At 37.9% G+C, this 20,453-nt stretch overlaps 1 protein-coding gene across 2 annotated transcripts in view; it reads left to right on the plus strand.

Annotated features, from left to right (window-relative positions):
* The first annotated feature begins 11,541 nt into the window (after positions 1-11,541).
* MYBL1 (MYB proto-oncogene like 1) overlaps positions 11,542-20,453 on the plus strand; it is a 42,164-nt gene continuing 33,252 nt past the window's right edge. For both annotated transcript variants that reach the window (XM_046001963.1, XM_046002055.1), the window contains exon 1: positions 11,542-11,674. In XM_046001963.1, coding sequence (XP_045857919.1) covers positions 11,655-11,674 — 20 coding nt within the window. In that variant the 5' untranslated portion in view covers positions 11,542-11,654. The remainder of the gene's footprint in view (positions 11,675-20,453) is intronic.

A 20,453-nucleotide genomic window follows, 5' to 3' on the forward strand; every position in this document is an offset into this window, starting at 1 on the left:
CCTGCTTGTGAGTATCAATTACTTAGTATTAAAATCTGAAGGTCTTGCATACTTTTCTTTAGAATGCACAAGTCCCTTCCTGAGCCTTTATGCCTGTGGTGGGGCAATAAAAGACTGAAAAGGTTATCAATATTTTCAGGTTTATTGGACTTTAAGAGTTAGTGCCAAGAGCTGGAGAGTCTACTTTTTTGGAGGGAAATGCTCTTTAGAAAATATAAAAATAAGTGGTAATGTAAATACTTAGAAAAATTACATAGCAAGTGCTTTAACTGCTCAGTTAAATAGTATAAATGTTCCATCATCCCTAAGGCACTGGCTGTTACCCATTATTTTCTGATTTTGTCATTGCTGTATATATTACATTTGAGTAATAAATAATTGATAATAGTGTATTATAACTATATAGTGTTCTACAGCACACCTCACTGTACAGTATTTGAAGTTTTCTTTTATATTAATAAAACTATAAGTTAATACATACTGATTTTCCCCTCGACTTCTCCACAATAGCTTTTTACAATAATTTTTATTCTTGAGTTTCCTGGAATTATTCTTCAATAGAATGCATGAAAATATAGATTAGTTTTATAAAGGAATTCTTAACTCTAATAAAGGTCTTTTTTAAACTTCCTTTAGTGGGACATCATATAGGAACAGGAATTTCTCCCCTTTACTGTGATCTCAGTGTAAATGAAATAGACTCAATTAGAAAAGAATTAGCAAAATTCCTTTAGACGTTTTACGTAATTGGGTTATGTAATGCTTACTGAATTTTTAAAGCCAAAACAGATGTTCTAATAAAGAGAGAACTTAGTTTTGTGCTGATTTTTCAAAAATACTGGTTAGAGATAAGGAGGGGATGAAGGGAAATACAGAAAATAGTAACAACACTTCTATGGCTTAGCAATCAATATGACTTACATTTGCTTTTAAGTTTTAATGTGTATGCTTAATATCTATTCTGTTAGAATAGACTTGTTTAACTTAGAGCAGAGCCTCAGACACTAGACTCCTAGAACTGAGTCTTGGCACTCTGCTTACTGTGTGATCTGTCTGTGCTTCAGTTTCTTCTCTAGTAGGATGATGAGGGCATCTACTCCTGGGGTGGTTGTGAGGATTAAATGAGTTAACACATATTTGATCATTAAAACAGTGCCTGACATACAGTAAACACTTAAATGTTTACTGTTACTGTTATTTACATATCAAAATAATTCAATAAGAGTTCAGTTGACATTAAAATGGATAAATCCTCATACATAGGGCACACATTATTTAAATAATTTGTTTTATTAGGTGAAAACCTGCTTTATTTGTAATAGTTAATGAGCTAAAAACAATGGTTTCTGTGTTCACATGTTTATGCAAGACCTTTATAACCACATGCAATACTGAAAATCCAGAGAACTGATATTCTGTGCTTTGTGACTAACTTGTCCTGTGACCTAAGCAAGTCATGGAGCCTTTCAAGGCCTCAGTTTCTACTATAACCTTTTGGTTCTTTAGTTACCCTCTTGTTCGGCTGATCATGTCATGGGCTCACTTGCTCTTGGCATAGTACTGATGGGACAAATGACATTGGTGTGGGCTCCAAGTAAATTAAACATAACTAGCTTTGCTTTATGCTTTGGCTGGCTATACTTGTCCCAAACTTGGACTCAAGGTCTTGTACATGCATCCCACTGGTCATATACCATATAGTTTGGAGCTCTCGAAAACTTCAGTGAATAAAATAAGACAAACATCCTACTTATGACAGTTCAGTATGGTTTTTGTTTTTATTGACTGGCTTTTTCAGACCCCAGTAACTGCAATTATGAGTGCATAGCTGATTGTTTCTAATCATTAAAAATGTATACAGAAAAATTGAAGTCTTTAATTGATTTTCTAAACTATATATAGTATACTGAGGTGAAAAACTTACAGGCTATTTAAACTTGTGCTCTTTCCTAGTTGGAACTAAACCTGTCTTTGGTCCATTTGTCATACCACATGGAACAGAAGCTTGACTTTTGATCAGTGCTTAACAAACACTGAATGAATGATTCAAGCATAATGTTGATTCAGTCACATACTAGGATTCACAGATCTTCACCTGTAACCCCAACCCCTCTCCTGAAAAAAAAAAAAAAAACAACCCCTAAAATTCAACATATCCCCTGTTCTAGGAACTGGGGAAATAGTTCTAAATGAGACAAATTCCATGTAGCTTTTAGAGCTACATCCCAATAATGAAGACAAGCAATAAACACATTCATAATAACTCATTTAGTGACCATTTCCCTATATCCAGATACCTATGTGAAACACAACATGTAATAACTAGTTTAACCCTCAAAACAACTCTCTGTGGTTGGGTAACATCGTTTTCATCTTTCAGGAAAACAGGCTCAGGTTGGTAATTTACCCAAATTCTGGACTTAATAGATGGTAGTGCCGAATTTAAACCTGGATGTTTATGACTCCATAGCCTAAGTTCTTAACCTGAGTGCTTGTAATTTAGCAAAGGAGTAAAATTTGGTGGTCACATATATCTTTATAAACATCTATTATTAAATTTAGCTTATTTTCAGATACACCAATCTGGTTTGAAATGAATTCAGTGTGTATTACCTGGCTTTAATTTCACTTCACACAAGTTTCCTACCTGAACCCCAGTCCTCTACCCCAAGTTCTTCCCTCCTTGGATTTGTTTTCTTCCTCCAAATTTGGAGGTGATTTAATGGAGGATTTCAGAATTTCTTAGATGACTGATCTGGGTAGATTTGAGAATCATTGGTTAGATAAAAGTCCCAACTCCCTTATTTCAAGAACCTGGGATGATTGACATTTACTAGGCAGGTCTGTTGCTTTAGTGGGAAGACTCCCCCAAGGTGCTATTTCTCAAAGGACAGTTCATGGCTCCTTGTATCTTAAAAACATTTCTATGAAATCTGTCATGTGCCAGGTACTTTGCTACAAATAAGGAATAATAAAATGGCAAGAAAGACACACTTCCTGCCATTATATTTTTAGTGGATTAGAGAGTTGCTTAAACAAGTAAGTGCAAATATAGGGGGGAATACTGGGTGGTGGGAGTCACACTACAGGAGGAACTAACCTGACTTGCTAGTGGCTTAGAGAAGGCTTCGCAAGAGGTGATGTTATGAGCCACGACCAAAAGAATTAATATGATGTTTTAAAATCAAATTAGGGGGCACCTGGGTGGCTCAGTGGGTTACGCCTCCGCCTTTGGCTCAGGTCATGATCTCAGGGTCCTGGGATCAAGCCCCACATCGATCTCTCTGCTCAGTGGGGAGTCTGCTTCCCTTCCTCTCTCTGTCTGCCTGTCTCTCTGCCTAATTGTGATCTCTGTCTGTCAAATAAAATCTTGGGGCGCCTGGGTGGCTCAGTGGGGTAAAGCCTCTGCCTTTGGCTCAGGTCATGATCTCAGGTCCTGGGATTGAGCCCCACATGGGGCTCTCTGCTCAGCAGGGAGCCTGCTTCCCCCCTCTCTCTGCCTGCTTGTGATCTCTCTCTGTCAAACAAATAAAATCTTTAAAATAAATAAAATCTTTTTTTAAAATTAAAAAAATAAAAATAAAATTGGCAGTATTACTGCCAAAAATATTTATTAGGTCAGTCCATTAAGTGAAATTAAGTGCGATGCTTATGTCTGCCACACTTTAGACCCCAAATCCTTCCTGTAAGAGGGTGGTGATCCAACTGAATAGATAGGGATGACAAAGTTTGAGAAAGCTTGTGCAAATAGGGTTGCTAAGGAAAGATAAACAGTGTAAAAGAATGAGATTCTAAATTCAATGCATAAAACCATCTTCAGAATATGAACTTATCCTTTGAAATTAAAAGGTATCTCTGCTACTGAATATGACCAGTATAAATTAGATGCATCGATGTATAACAAAAATTTTAGCACAGTAGTAAAGTGAGAATCAAATCAGGAGCTAGAAACTGTCAATTATTTGCTTTCTTCACCACTACCAGGATTATAGGAAGATTAGTTCCATTTCTATCTCTAGCTTCTCATGGCTCTATCCTGGTATTTGTCATCTCCTCTGTTTCCATTTAGGAGTAGTACTACCTAAGTGACTAGTAACCAACATACAAAGTTGTCCTTAAAATATTGCTTCTCAAATTAAGATTATTTCATTTTGTGCTCTTATGGAAAGTGATTTCACTTTCTCTTTAGTATAATAAACTTAACAATGTTATTAAATTTATTTTTGGTACAGTGAAGTGATTAGAAAAAAATCAATAGCTGAAAAAGAAGTAATCTATGAAAGTTTTCATCGAAGTGGACCTTAATTATTTTTCTTTTTAAAAAGTTATTCTCGAAGCAGTGAATGTACTTGGTTTAAAAAAAATTTCAAAACTATATAGAAAGACCAGTTCATCCATCTCAATTGCTAAATCAACTTTCTATTTTGGTGGTTACCTCCCTAAAAGGTCTAATCTCTTGATTTATCAACTTTAGACTGTATTTGATTCCTCCATTATGAAAAATGAATGTCCTTACTTTCTTTAGATCATCTTTCTAACCTAATGTAATATACTGAAGTCTGTTTATTGAACCATCAATTTTAGACATCTCAACTCTCCAGTATGTAAAATGAAGAAATTGTCATTTCTATACTTTCTAATATCCCTTATCCTCCCATTCTGCCTCCTCACTCTTATTAGCTATACTATTGCTGTTATGTTATTAAGGTTTATGGCATTCAAAATGTTTGTAGCCATAATTGCTTTAAAAGTAATCCAGGTGAGGTGATCCCAAATGTCAAAATGAGAAGGGTTTTCTGAGACTCCAATTAGAAGTTGAAACTTTCCCAAGGCAGGTATTATAATTTAAACAGATTTGTGTTTTAAAAGATACTTCAGGTGGCCAAGTGGAGGATACAGTGAATTGGATAAGATTAGAGGATGAAAGATCAGTTAAAAGACTTGCTATAATTGGTGAGAGATGAGAGCCTGAACTGCCCCACTGGCAATGGGGATGTCAAGGAGAGGATGTTGGAGAGACAGGGAAAAGGCCAATCCAGACTCTCACGTTTTGAGTTGAGAGGCTGAATGGTGGTACTACTAATTTGGAATAGGATACAGGAATAATTACAGATTGGGAGAAAAGGAGTAAATTCCATTTGGGGACATGTTGAATTTTGGGAAAGAGATGGAGTTCAGGAGAGGGGTTAGGGTTGCAAGTGAAGATCTGTGAATCCTAGGATGTGACTGAATTCGTAGAAGGAGATGAGATGGCCTAGGAAGAAAGAGTACAGTGAGAAGACAGCTACATTCAATTTGGGAGAGTGCCAACATTTAAGGAGCTGGCAGAAGAACAGAGACTTCCAAAACACTTTGAGGTATGGAAATTATGGAGGTGAGGTCACAGGAAATGAGGGATGAAAGTTTCAAATAAAAGGAAGTAGTAAAGTCAAATGCTATAGAAAGTTCAGGTAAAATGAATTTCTTTTTTTTTTAAGTGGCCACTGGATTTAAATGCCACAATTTTACACCCAGAAGTCAGAAATTCAAAGAGAATCTCTCTGAGCTAAAATCTGAGAGGAGAATCTGTTTTCTTGATTTATTTAATAGCTTCTACAGGTTGCCTGCATTCCTTGGTTCATGACCCCTTTCTCCATTTTCGATAGTAACAGTGTAGCATCTCCAAATCTGTCAGGCTCTCCTGCTACTGTCTTCCATTCTTAAGGACTTTTGTGATTACATTGGGTCCTCCTGGATAACACTAGAACTAACATCCTCATGTCAAGATCCTTAATTTACTCATGATAGCAAAATCCCTTTTGCCATTAAGATATTATATTCATCGGTTCTGGGAATTAGGACATGGATATCTTTGGGGTGGACCATTATTCTATCTACTACAAAAAAGTAGAGCAAAGAATATTGGTTTGAATTAGGGACACTTTCTTTTTTAAAAAAGTTTTTATTTAAGTTCCAGTCAGTTAACATGCAGTGTAATATTAGTTTCAGGTGTGCAATATAGTGATTCAGCACTTCCATATGACACCTGGTGCTCATCACAAGTGCACTCCTTAATCCCCATCACCTATTTATCCCATACTCCCCACCTGTGTCCTGAAATAGGGACACTTTAAAACATTTTTGTCTCTTACAGTTTTTTTTCTGGCAAATCAACCACTCATTTTTAACTTTAAAAGCCAACGTAAGAATTTTATAGCTGCTTATGACAGTATGATTTCTATTTCCATCAAACTTAAAATAATATCCTAAATGTAGAGATTAACAAAATACATTGGTGGTGGGGAGAGGTTGAAACAGATATTTATGTATCCAAAATATAATTCTAAATCTGATTTTTATTCTCAGATTGAGCACATAATATATGGTTTCACCATTTCTGCCAAAGCATATTTATTTAGCATTATCTATGCTGGGGCAAGTTTTATATAACATGCTATTTCTTTCTATTTCCAGCTCATTTAAAAATTTTTATTTCATTTTTAATTTTTTTTAAAGATTTTATTTATTTATTTGAGAAAGAGAGAGCATGAGCAAAAATAGGGAGGGAGGGGGAGAGGGAGAAGGAGATCCCTTGCTGAGCAGGAATGACACCCAAACATGAAGTCGATCCCAGGACCCTGAGATCATGACCTGAGCTGTAGGTAAACAGCTGACTGAGCCATCCAGATGCCCCTGCAGTTCATTTTTTTAAATTAAAAAAACAAACAAGAATTTATGCTTTAAAATATCAAATAATACAAAAATACACAGGGTAAAAAGTTAAAGCCAGCCCTGCTCCCATCTCATCCCTCCCTCCAAAGTAAAACACTACTAAACAGTTTGGTGTGCAGTCCATAGACCATTTTCTATGATGTTAGACACATACCCACATACACATATACCCTGAGACCTTACATACATAAACAACATATTAAGCATACAGTTCTGCTACTAGCTCTTTGCTCTACACCGTCCTATAATACATCTATACTATACTGATAGTTGAATGTTCATGGATATTAGGGTAGTAAAGTGATTGGGAACTTGGTTTCTAATTCAAATCTTCGTTCTGCCACTTTATGCCCTTGAACAAATTAATCTTTTGGTGTCCTATTTTTCTCTTTTATAAAGTGTATGAAAATAATAGCACCTACCTCATAGGATTGTTATGTATGAAAATAATAGTACCTACCTCATAGGATTTTACAATCATACAAGTTCAGCATATTACCTAAAATGAATGCGTGTGAAACACTTAGAAGGGCCCAGTCACATGACAGACTTTTAATGGCATTGTGTTAATATTGCACTATTTTTACTGATTGTATAATTGTTAGTGATGGGAACCACTTAAACTAGTCTCAAAATGTGAATACTTCCAAGTTGGGTTTTTAATGAAATATAATACTATAAGCATTAAAGTACATCTTTTCTGCTTGCATTGAATTACAGTATTTTTTAAAAGAGTTTATTTATTTATTTTTGAGAGAGAGAGAGAGAGAGTGAGAGCATAAGCGGGAGAAGCAGAGGGAGACAGGATCTCAAGCAGACTCCCCACTGAGTGTGGAACCCAATGTGGGACTCCATCCCTGGACCCCAAGATTATGACCCAAGCTGAAATCAAGAGTCAGACACTCAAACAACTGTACCACACAGGTACCCCAAATTACAGTATATTGTGATCAAATGTCCATCATAGGCTATGCACATCTTTACGGCTTTTGCTTGGTATTGCTTCCCAAAGGGATTATACCGGTTTCAGTACTAACATCAAGGAATTATTCGAACTTTTTGACAGAATTTAGAAATATTTTGCTACCTTAGTAGTCATAAAATGGTACTTACATTTTTTTTTAAAATTTAGATTTTAAAAATTTATCTGACACAGAGACACAGTGGGCGTGAGCACAAGCAGGGGGAGAAGCAGGCCCCAGTGACTGTGAAACCCAACATGGGACTCCATCCTAGGAGCCCAGGATCATGATCTAAGTCAAAGGCAGACGTCTTACTGACTGAGCCACCCAGGCCCCCTAATTTATACTTTTTATGAACATATTTTTTAAAGTCTTTTTTAAATTTTTTTTATTTTTTTATTTGACAGACAAAGATCACAAGCAGGCAGAGAGGCAGGCAGACAGGCAGGCAGAGAGGGGCGGGGGGGGGGGGGGGAAGCAGGCTCCCTGCTGAGCAGAAAGCCCTATGCGGGGCTCGATCTCAGGACTCTGGGATCATGACCTGAGCCGAAGGCAGTGGCTCTAACCCACTGAGCCACCCAGGCGCCCCTATGAACATATTTTTTCATGTGCTTATTATTTGCCTTTGTTTATTCATTGTACAGTGATTGTATTTGAGCATATTGATGTATTCTATTCTAGGGACTGGGATTCTAGCAATAAACAGAACAAAAATCTATTTATGGGAATGACAGATATGACTCTATTAAAAGTATAGTCTCTCAGGTACTATATTAAGCTAGCAAAAGCTTTTCAAACAACATAAGCAAACCTTGGGAGTATTTGGCCTTTGTGGGAGAATAAGCTGGTATAGCCATGGGAAGGATGAGCATGGTGCACCTTACTGCTCATTTGTTTAATAATAGTGAAGCAATTTATTTAAAGATGTGGAGTAAGACAGTAAATTAGTACATACTTTAAAAATCATTTTAAAATCATTTTTATGGGGATACCTGTCTGGCTCAGTAGGAAGAGAATGTGACTCTTGATCTCAGAGTTGTGAGTTTGAGCCCCACATTGGGTTTAGAGATTACTTTACAAAAAAATTTAAAAACATTTTAAAAATAATTTTTATAATTAAAAATAGGAATATATTTGTCATGGAGTAGAAAGAAAACTTTACGAGTCTTTAAAGGTAAGACAGTTTTTAAATTTTAAATTTTAAAGAAATTTCCAACACTTGTCCCCAATCATTTTTCCCTTGGTATTCAATCCCCTGTACCTCAGTGGGAAAACTTGAGAAGCTTTAACAGGCTATTTAAAACCAACTCTCAGGGGCGCCTGCGTGGTTCAGTGGGTTAAAGCCTCTGCCTTCAGCTCAGGTCATGATCCCAGGGTCCTGGGATCAAGTCCCACATCGGGCTCTCTGCTCAGCAGGGAGCCTTCTTCCTCCTCTCTCTCCCTGCCTGCCTCTCTGACTAGTTGCAATCTCTATCAAATAAATAAATAAAAATAAAATCTTAAAAAAAAATAAAACCAACTCTCAGGGAGCGAGAAGTGTGGTAATGAGGAGAACATTCCTTTGAGTGTTTTCAGTTTGGGGTTATTACAAATAAAGCCACTATAAACATTTGTTTTCCAAAGTGTCTGTTCCATTTGCATTCTACCAGCAATGCATGAAAGTTGTGTTTGCTCAGCATCTTCACCTTTACCAACACGTGTATGTCAGTCTTCCCCCCACCCCCATCCTAATTACTGTGTGATGGTATCTCACTGTGGTTTTGATTTGCATTTCTCTAATGATCAAAGATGTGGAACCTCTTTTCATGTGGCTTATTTGCCATTTGTCTATATTTTTTTGGTGAAATGTCTGCTCTAACCTTTTACCCATTTTTTCATTGCTCCCCCCCATAGTTGTTTTAAGAGTTCCTTATAATACTCTGAATAAAAACTCTTTTGAAATGTATGTTATGCTTTAAGAAAAAAAAAAAAAAAAAAGCCCAGCTCTCAATTACATTCGAGTGTGTATTCAAATGACTGTGAAGCACTTTCATGGCACACTTTGTCTCTTTATAAGCGATTTATATGAATTTGCAATGTGATCTTTCTGGGGAATTACGTTTTTCTCTGTCTCTAAAATGAGGGGTATTTAGTGTACTGTCAAAGTCTAAAATATCTGCTTTCAAGCTCTAAAAAAGTATTCTGTATAAAAAGCCTAATATAGAGGAGAAACTCTGCTTCTTGTTAGAATATAAATAAGTAGAGTAATGTATGACCAGGAGTAAATCAGAAATCAGTTTTCAAATGACATTACTTTCTCAATTAGGTTAAAAAAAAAAGTGAATGAGCAACACAATAAGGAATGAAATAAAAGGTGTTTCACCTTCCCAGAACCCATATCTTGAGAAAAAGGAACTATAAAAAGGCGTTTTAAGTTTTGAAACTAGTGCATGCAAACCCCTCTTCAATTCACATTTGCACCTGCATCTCTGATTTGCAAAAATTGATGCGTAAAACTTCAAAATAGCAAAATATGTTTGTTATAATAGTAACATGTGGTTTAGTGCTCTATGCAGTAGAGCATGTTACCTTGCAAATTTGGATTCTTTACCATTTCTAATTGTTACTGTAAACTACTTCAATGTTATTTGATCCCAGCAGTTCGTAGTTTCACACTTGAAGCTTCTAGAGTAGTTACAACTAACTACTGGAAGCTCCTTCCGTGCAATTCTCCCTTCTTCTCGTCTCTCCTGCGAAGGAAGGTCACCTTCTACAGTTGACTACCATACTGATTCATCTAGGCAAAATTTCTAGTCCGCTCCTGTCTTCATACATTGTTCTCCTGCATCGGGGTTCAATTATTTCCCGTAGAGCGAGCCAAGGGATTAAGCACTGCGAAGATGAGACCGACACTTGGGCTTATTTCCTTTTTCTGTGCCAAATACGACTCTGGCTAAAAACTTTTTTCACCTGTCAGTCCCGCTCATTCTTGATATTCGGTTTCCTACCACAGTGTTCGCTATTCCAGTAGCTCTGATGTCTGGGCAAAACATAGCTCACATTTTTTATTAAACAATAACGGCCCCGCAAATTTTATGGTTAGATTTGTCTCAAGACCGAAGACCGCGCTTCCTAACTAATGAGGCGGGATACACACGAGGAATTAGGGGTGGAGGAGCGGTGGCTGAAAGGAAGTTGCCGGGACGCGCCTCGGCGCAGCCGCCCAACCCCCAAAGACCGTGTCCGTGATCCTCGGGAAGTTTGGACTCGCGCCGCAGCTTCCGGACCCGCCTCTAGACGACCACCGGAACTCGCTTTCCCAGCAGGCCCCGCGCGGTGCGGCGCTCGGCGCGCTCCGGGTCCTGTCAAGGCAATACCCGCGAGCCCGCCCTGCGGCCCCACCCCCTGACTCCTAGCTCCTTCCCCGACTCCCGCGAGTTCCAGTCCTGACTTCCAGCTCCCCAGCCCCGCCCATAGTCGCGCGCGCTCTCCTCGCCCCGCCCCGGTCCCCCCGCGTGCGGCCGCTACAGCCAATGAGGTTCGGGGCCGCGTGCGCAGATTCAAACGGCGGCTCTTGAGGGAGGCTGGGCGCGAGATTCGGCGGTGCGGACAAAACCCTGCAGGAGGCTGCGAGCCCTGCAGAGCTGCTCGCTGCGGGGTGAGGGCGGGGGTCGGCTCCCGCCGCGGAGCTGAGCTGGGACCACTGCGTAGAGGCTGAGAGGCGGAGGGAGGGGCCGGCGGAGGGCGGGAGTGCGCCTGCTGACATGTTGGGGGTATCCCTGACCGGGCCGGGCCGGGGCTAGGAGCTGCACTGAGAGCCGGGGGCGGGTCGCGGTCCGCCCCTCCGTCCTGCCCTGCCGGGGACGTGCGTTCTACTCTCGGTCGCCTCGGAGAGGGAGCGAGGGAAGCGGCTGGAGGGTCGGGGACAAGGAACATTCGCTTGAGGCTGGAGGAGGCTGAACTGCGTCCCCGCCCAGCCCGCGCCTATGCGGTACTTGAAGGATGGCGAAGAGGTCGCGCAGGTGGGTGACATCTCTTTCACTTAGGCCTGTTGGCAGTGTCTCGGCTCAGATTCTTTCTCCTTTCCCAATGCTTCCCCATCAGGCCCTCCCCAGCTGAGGCTGAGGTTTTCCTTCCCGCTGCCCCGCAGCCCTCTCCGGCCCGGCTGGCCCGATCACAGCCGTGACGTGTGGAGAGTTGGGGACCCCTGTGTTTAAGGCGCAGAAAGTGAGTAACAAATGCCCAGATTGCTGTAAGGAGTTGATTCTCCCCACAGCGCACGTCCAGACTTCAGCCTCTCACAGTCCCCTTTTGGTCGGAGTTTCTTGCCAGGTAAGTCCGCGCTTTCAGGGAGTACTCCACGCACATAAAAGTGCTCATGGACAGCCCCCACGACTCGAAAATGGTGTTCAGAGAGATTCTTTTTTTCTGAGTTACGGAATCAGTTGAAGTAGGAACTCTGTAATAAACCAGCGCTGGGACCCCTTTGCCATCTTTGCTGCCTTGACAGGTATGGAAAATCCTCTGAGGGATAGCTGAAGAGAGAGGACCTTTTTGATGTTTTCTGTAATTACTATTCCCCTGTTCTCAGCTTTATGTGTATATTTTTAGTATCTTCTGCTGGGAAGTTGTTACACTGTTACTACCAGTAGCTTGATCTTAAAACAATGTTTGATTCACTGAATATTTTTAGTGCCCGTGTTTGGCTGTGTCTGTAACTAAGTCTTGCCCAGAAAGGTAGGGCATAATATTTGTTGGAGAACTTGCTAGGAGGAATTTACTCATCTAATTTTTATTTACACGTTACTATAGTAGCTACACCTAAATTGTGTGTAGTAACCCCTTAGATGACAAAAAATGAGGTTGTCTTTTGTCAGTAGTATTAAATAAACCTGAAAAGCTGTTTGACAGGATTTCCAAGTAGTTTTGTTTATCTAGGTTCACAGCCTTAAAGTCTTAACTAGAGAGGTATTTCCCAAGTTGGAATTTAGTACTAAGATTAATTCACTGCGGATTCCTCTTAAAAATCAGCAATAACTACACATAACGTTTGTTGCTTTATTAATTTATTAATCATCTTCTCTGCATGTAAGTTATTTTTGCAGAAAGCAGCATAAAACAAGTCCTTTTTAGATTTATTTTGTGTCAACTGCAGTATAGGTCAAACTCCTCAGATGTAACAAATACACACCTACCCTCACATAGACCCACCTCTCTACAACAGGGTTTTCAACATTGTTACTACTGATATAATGGATTAGATAATTCCTTGTAGTGAGGGGCTGCCCTATGCTTTGTAGTATGTTTAACAGCATTCCTGGCCTCTGTCTAATAGATGTCAGTAACACCATTTCCCTGAGTTATGACAATCAAATGTTTCCAGACATTACCAAATGTGTGTTGGGGTGGGGCAGAATCACTCAGGTGAGAATAACTGCTCTAATTAATTTCCTAATCTTCAGAAAAGATAGATATTAAAAGCTCCTATAATTATAATTACTGAGGTACTGATTCAGGCCTTTTCTTGCGCATTTTTAAATATACAGAATTTTAAAAATAACTTCATTAAGCAAAGTGACAAATGACTTTGTCAACTCAAAAACAGAAGTTTGTTTATATTCATTGTGTGGCATTATCTATCTTTCAGTATTGATGTCAATCTTATTTGAAAGAATGTCTTAGCTAATGCGATCATCATCATTTAGTTAGGATTAGACATGGATGCTTGAATGTCAGAACCCTTTCCTCCAATTGATTTTATCTGCTCATTTCATAGTTTTTGATTGCTCCATAATAATAGACTAAGAAAGGAGAAATGATTTAATGACTAATTTGCCTGTGTACGTTATTTTCCTTTATTCACAATACTGTGAGCATTGAGATCTAAATATTAATTCACATTTGTTCCTTGTCAGCTGTATGAATTAATATGTATTATATAATGATTTAAAAGGCTGGAGTAATTAAATGCAGTGAGGTGAAACTATGCTCCAAATAGAGGTAGAGGATGTGGTGAGAAATTATCATCTCTAAATGCTGTATTACGTAGGGTCTTCACACTTAAATGTGTTTCAGGCTCTAAATTATATTTCTTGTATATGAAAATATGTCTTATTTATCTTAGAATATAATAGAATGTGAAATGTTTTGAGGGTGAAATGATTGGACAAAGTCTGGTCTCATGCCTATTGACTAAATGTCTTAATAAATATGAACCTAATTTATAGTTGAGAAAGGAAATAATTTAGTCAATTTAAGATCTCTACTATACAACTAAGTATAGTTGTATAGTATAGAGCAAACTATAGTTTGCTCTATAAAAGTTTTGCATAAGACTATGAGCATAAATTCTGTAATATACTTTTTTCTATATGATATGGAAAAAAAAAAGTAAAAAAAAAAACACCTGTTACCTCAGGTTGAAACAACTGGAGGATGTTGGCTCTTTTGATTTTTAAGATGGCTGTAGTATCTCTGATCTAGATTTACATAAAGGAAAAGGCTCATTTAGTGTTGTGACTTTAAATAGTTTAAGATCTCACTGGGGGTTTTAATGATATAATTTACAGGTAGTATCAAAATTGGTATATGTTATTAACGCGTATTTGATTTTTAAGCATATTTATGTATTGAATAATTAATTTTAGTTTTTAAAAGCTAGTTTTTAAAAATAAACTTTGAAAAATGTCATTAGAAACTAGAAGACCTGTTTTAAGTTGTAACAGATTCAGGTATTTACACTTGGCGACTGGTGACTGCACTAAATTGGAAAGCTAAAAGCCAGCTTTTTCATTGGAAAATGTTTTTCAGTGGGTTATATGTGTGTATGGGAAACAATTTTACTATGTTGTTTCCAACAAAATAAGTGTTACTGAAAATGAGAACTGATTTTTTAAATCAGCTTTGTCATTAACTAGCAACATTGTTTTGGAAAAGCAAGTAAATTCTATATCCCCGTTTTTAAGTCTGTTAATCTAGGCATTTGGATTTTAGGATCTGTAAATTAATGTCTAGATTTAATATCTCTTTCCCGTTTTGGACCTTTTTGTAATCATCTTTGCTCATTTAAATATGTATACTTTAAGGGAATGAAATAGAAAAGTTCAGTGATCATTTTTCTTCATGAGTAGGTAGGTGGAATTCCCTTAAGTATTTATTTCAGTATTGCTATTCATACTGGTCAAATTAAGTCAAATTTTTATTTTCTAGTTTGCAGTCCAGGTTTGGAAATAAAATATTCATGTATGCAGTACATAATATTAACCACCGGGTGGCCTGATTTCACTTTTTTAAATCAACCTGGTAAATTTTCATACCTTGATTTCGAATGGACTTTAAAAAAAAAAAGTAGAATTGCTCTATCAAAACAGGTAAAATTAAAGATGTAATTTTGGATTTTGATAAAAATTTCAGATTTGATGCAGTTTCTGAGTTAAAATATGATCAAGTTGATGTGATTATTAGAGCAGATTTGATAGAACTATTGATATGTCTTTAATTTTGAACCAGTGATTCTTTTCAAATAAAACTAAATTTAAAAAATTCTCAAATTCTTCCTTTCAGTACCCAATTTTACTCTTTTTACATGGAATAATTAGTATTCTTTAAAATTGAACTTCTTAAATGTTTTATCTTAATATAGTCAAGTATGAATAGTTTGTGTATTATTTCACAGGGTAAGTTATGACTGTAATATCCTATTAGCTTTCACCTAGTGTAAAGTTTCTCTTAACCATTTTCCTGGCCTAATGAGTCATAGTATTTGTGTGTGTGTGTGTGTGTGTGTGTGTGTGTGTGCGCGCGCGCGCGCTTTATTTTGCTGTTTCATAATCACCCTAATCACTTTGTTCATTCATAATCTTTTAAAAAAAAACCTTTTCATTTGAATGTAGTGCTTAGTTTATATATTAGACAGTTATATAATAAATATTTTCTTTGACTTAAATAACTGGCAGAGTAATTCTAGTAACCAAGTCCTGAATGAAGATTAAAAAACCAGATTCCTTTTCTATTTTTGCTTTGTGACTGGCAAAATAATTTCACCTAACTATGCTGTCTTCTAGATCAGTCATCCTAGACTAAAAATCACTTATTTATGTAGTAAGGAGTTGATTTTATTTAGTTATTATATATTATCATCACTGATTGCTACAATATAAAAATCCTAAAAGATGATATGAAAAAAGCAGAAAAAAAGAACAGATTTGTTTTGATGGTGTCTAACCATTATTAAGCAATGGTGAAAGTGGAATATTGGTGAGATTACCTGTGGGGTTTTATCCCTTCTCTTTTTTCTTGGCAAATTGTTCACATTCTCAGGCATCTTTCTGTTGCTAAGGATACTGATAATTTTCTAGGATCTTATTCTGTCACACGTATTTCAAGATTATTTATTTTAAAGATTATTTATTTATTTATTTGATAGAGAGAGATCACAAGTAGATAGAGAGGCAGGCAGAGAGAGAGAGAGGGAAGCAGGCTCCCTGCCGAGCAGAGAGCCCGATGCGGGACTCGATCCGAGGACCCCGAGATCATGACCTGAGCCGAAGGCAGCAGCTTAACCCACTGAGCCACCCAGGCGCCCCTGTCACACGTATTTCAAAGTTACGTCATTCTTTCAACAATTACTTAACCAATATAGAAATAACTTATGTTAAAACTATGAAGTAGCTAGGTGGATAGACTCGAGGAAAGTCCCAGTGGTAGATAATTCTAAGAATTCTACTTTAATCCTCCCTCACACTCACCCACTCAAAAAACCCAGCTTCCTGAACATTGACTGGGCTGTATAACTCTCTGAAACTGATGACCATGCTGATGCAAAACAGAGAATGAAACCTCATGTAGAAATAGAAATTTCTCACAAATCAAGTGTGTGGCGAAAAAATAAAACTGAATTTTAAAGTTGAACAAGTTTTCAGGAAAACTGCTCCTTGGAAACTAGTCTTTTGGCCAAAGTGACATCTTTGGACCATATCCTTAACTTAAACTAATTTGATAAGAATCTACAGTGAATTTTGTACAGATTAGATGTGATGTAGATATTTTTTTGAACACTCAAGATTTATATAGGTGAGTCCCCAAATTAAACACTGTTTTGAACTAGAAATAACCTAATTTTTTTTAAAAAAAGATTTTATTTATTTATCTGACAGAGAGAAATCACAAGTAGGCAGAGAAGCAGACAGAGAGAGGGAAGCAGGCTCCCTGCTGAGCAGAGAGCCTGATGCGGGGCTCGATCCCAGGACAGGGATCATGACCTGAGCTGAAGGCAGAGGCTTAACCCACTGAGCCACCCAGGTGCCCCATAATAACCTAATTTTTAAAAGCAATCTCAACTATGCTGTTGTGAAAGCTGTTGGGATCTGAGGGGAGGGAATAAGAGGGGAACTTGTGAAAACCACAAGTGAGGGCTGTTTGGGATGGCAGAAAGTGGTAATGTTGCTGGGGACAGTTCTAGGAAAAGCTAGGCAATATTAGTAGACACCCCAACGAACCCCTTCTGTACTGAATATTTTGTTTGTTTGTTTCAGCAGGTTATGCTTCTTAAAATTCTACCATTTGGAGGTGCATTTGGATTTTGAAAGTCCTTTTTAATAAATGAGAATGTCTCTTCCCTTCTCCTAGAGGTATTTTCATTTGTTAAAAAAATGTTTTCTCTCATATCCACTTGAGAACAGCTGTATTGAGGGAGGTGGACATTTTTTTTTTTTTAAAGATTTATTTATTTATTTATTTGACAGAGAGAGATCACAAGTAGATAGAGAGGCAGGCAGAGAGAGAGAGGGAAGCAGGCTCCCTGCTGAGCAGAGAGCCCGATGCGGGACTCGATCCCAGGACCCTGAGATCATGACCTGAGCCGAAGGCAGCGGCTTAACCCACTGAGCCACCCAGGCGCCCCAGGAGGTGGACATTTCAATGGTTGGAAGAGTGGGTAATATTTTGGAATACAGAGTACTTGGAGGAGGTAATAAAAGAGTAAGGAAGATAATTCACTGATCATTAATTTTACAAATATTATAGGTACTGTGCTTGGTGCTGAGAGATGAATGTATCAGATATGTTCATTGCATTCCTGAACTTACTATTTGGTTGGGAAGGTTGGCATGTGTGATGAGCATTAAAAGGGAATAATAGATGCCATGAGTACATACAGATTGGACAGGAAGCCTCAATATGGTGTTTTTTCTGATTTGGTAGCCTTCTTAGAAATTTATTAAGTTGGGGCGCCTGTGTGGCTCAGTCGGTTGAGCGTCTGCCTTTGGGTCAGGTCATGATTCCAGGGTCCTGGGATTGAGCCCGGAGTCAGGCTCCCTGCTCAGTGGAAAGCCTGCTGCTCCCTCTTCCTCCTCCTGATACTCTGCTTACTTCTGCTCGCTCACTGTCAAGGAAAGAAATAAAATCTTTTAAAAAAGGAAATGAGAAATTTATTAAGTCATTGGATCATGAACCATTTCCATTTTAACTATTTAATCTTGGCTAATCAGGTGGATATTTCTGGTAACTGAAGATGGCAGCAAATAACAGGCATTTATTTATTTAAACTTGTGTCTTTATTTCCAGATTGGTTCAACAAAACAAGCATAGGACTGGCAGGTTATTGTTTTAGGGAGAGATTATTTGTTTTAGGGAGAGAGCATTGGAATGTTAAAAATGCACTGAACTGAAGCAGATAGATAGTTTATATAGGTAGGAGAGTTGGGGATTTTTGTGTCTTGCTTGGTTGGATATGAAGAACTTTGGTCCTGGGCTAGCTCAGTTGGTAGAACATGTGACTCTTGATCTCAGGGTCACGAGTTCACATTGTACACAAAGCCTTCTTAAAAAAAAAAAAAAAAAAAAATTGGGCCTATAGAATTGACAAATTGAGGGAAATCAGAAGTTCCTGTAAAGGATCTATAGACAGTATTAAATATAGACCTTCATTTTTCAGTTTTGTAAGAATTAAACTATATGTAGATATTGGGAACTATCCACGTGTTCTAAATATATTACATTAGAGGTTAATCATCAAACTTGAGCTGTTTGAAATCAGAGTGTATTTTTAGAAAAGAGTTGGATGTAATAAAGCAGAAATAATCTTGAATGTTGTTGGACAGTCAGCCTATGCACATAATACTAATATTGAGCTACCTCTGTGCTATATGCTATATGAGGTGTTTTATATGTCTTTTCATTTAATTTTATCCTTAAAGATGCACTATAAGATAGGTAGTATTAATATATTATCCTTATTTCACAAACAGGTCAACTAAAGCCCTAAGAGGTTAATATGTACAGGGATGCAAAATAAGTAGTTAAGTTATAACTAAATCTTGTTCTGATTTCAAAATGTACTTCAGGTTTATCTTTGGTATCTTCCAGCTTCTTGGTATCCTCTTCCCTATTTCTCTAGTATGTGTCAGTATACTGGTTAAATAGTGAATTTTGGAGTTCAGTCATGCTACACTTGGTGTAACTGTGGGCAAGAAGTTACTTTTCTAAGTCAAAGTCTTCCTTTTCTGTCAAGTGGGATTAGTAATATTTCCCTCTTGGGGTTGTTGTGGGGTTTTAAGACAAATTTCAGAGACTACCTAATGTCTGGTACTTAGTTTAAATAAATATTAGCTCTTATTATTTTCAGATGCTCATGACTGTATTCAGTCTAACTACTCAAAATCCTCTATTTCAGTTTATCATAAAGACCTGCCCTATTTTCTGGGGTTTGTTGTTCTCATGGCTTTAACTGTTTTCTGTATGCTGGTGATTGTCAAAACTGTGTGTCTGCCCGAGTCCTCTTACCTGAGCAGAAGATCCATGTGCCCATTTGCCTTCCTAGATCTGCTCTGCCCAACAGAATAGCCATTCCCCCACATGCTGCTATTGAGCTCTTGAAACGTGGTTAGTCTGAATTGCAATGTACTCTATAAAATACACACTAGATTTTTTTGAGACTTTAGTAAGTAAAAAAGAAATGTAAACTAGTTCATGATTATGTTGAGTATGTGTTGAAGTGGTAATTTTTTAATATATTGTTGAATAATTAACATTATTTTGACCTGTTTCTATTTTTAAAATGTGGCTACCAGGAAATTAGATATGTGACTGTGTTATATTTCTTTTTTAAATTTTTTATTAACATATAATGTTATTTGCTTCAGGGGTATAGGTCTGTGAATCGTCAATCTTGCACAATTCACAGTACTTTCAATAGCACATACCCTCCCCAATGTCCATATGTGTTATATTTCTATTGGACAGTGCTGTTCAAGATATATTCACTTGTATATTCCTCACGTGCCTTGAAATCAGCTAGTCCAAAACTGCCTACTCTCCCCATTCTCTTCTCCCTTTCAAAGTTCTGTTTTTCCTTCTATTCTTTTTTTTTTTTTTTAAGGTTTTGTTTATTTATTTGACAGAAAGAGAGCACAGCAGGGAGAGCAGCAGACAGAGGGAGAGGGAGAAGCAGGCTCCCTACTGAGTAAGGAGCCTGATGCAGGGCTGATCCCAGGACCCTAGAATCATGACCTGAGCCAGAGGCAGATGCTTAACTGACTGAGCCACCCAGGCACCCCTTCCTTCTATTCTTTGTCTCAGTGGATAGCTCTGTTTATGCTCCCAAAGTCAGAAGTTTTGGAGGTATCCTTACTCCTTGCAAAATCCTCTTGTTTCCACCTTTTTTTTTTTTTAACATCCTAATTTTATTTTACTTTTTTCAGTGTTCCAAGACTCATTGTTTATGCACCATACCCAGTGCTCCATGCGATACGTGCCCTCCTTAATACCCACCACCAGGGTCACCCATCCTCCCACCCCCTCCCT

Source organism: Meles meles, chromosome 1 (genome assembly GCF_922984935.1).
Source record: "Meles meles chromosome 1, mMelMel3.1 paternal haplotype, whole genome shotgun sequence".
In the NCBI taxonomy this organism is placed as follows: Eukaryota; Metazoa; Chordata; class Mammalia; order Carnivora; family Mustelidae; genus Meles; species Meles meles.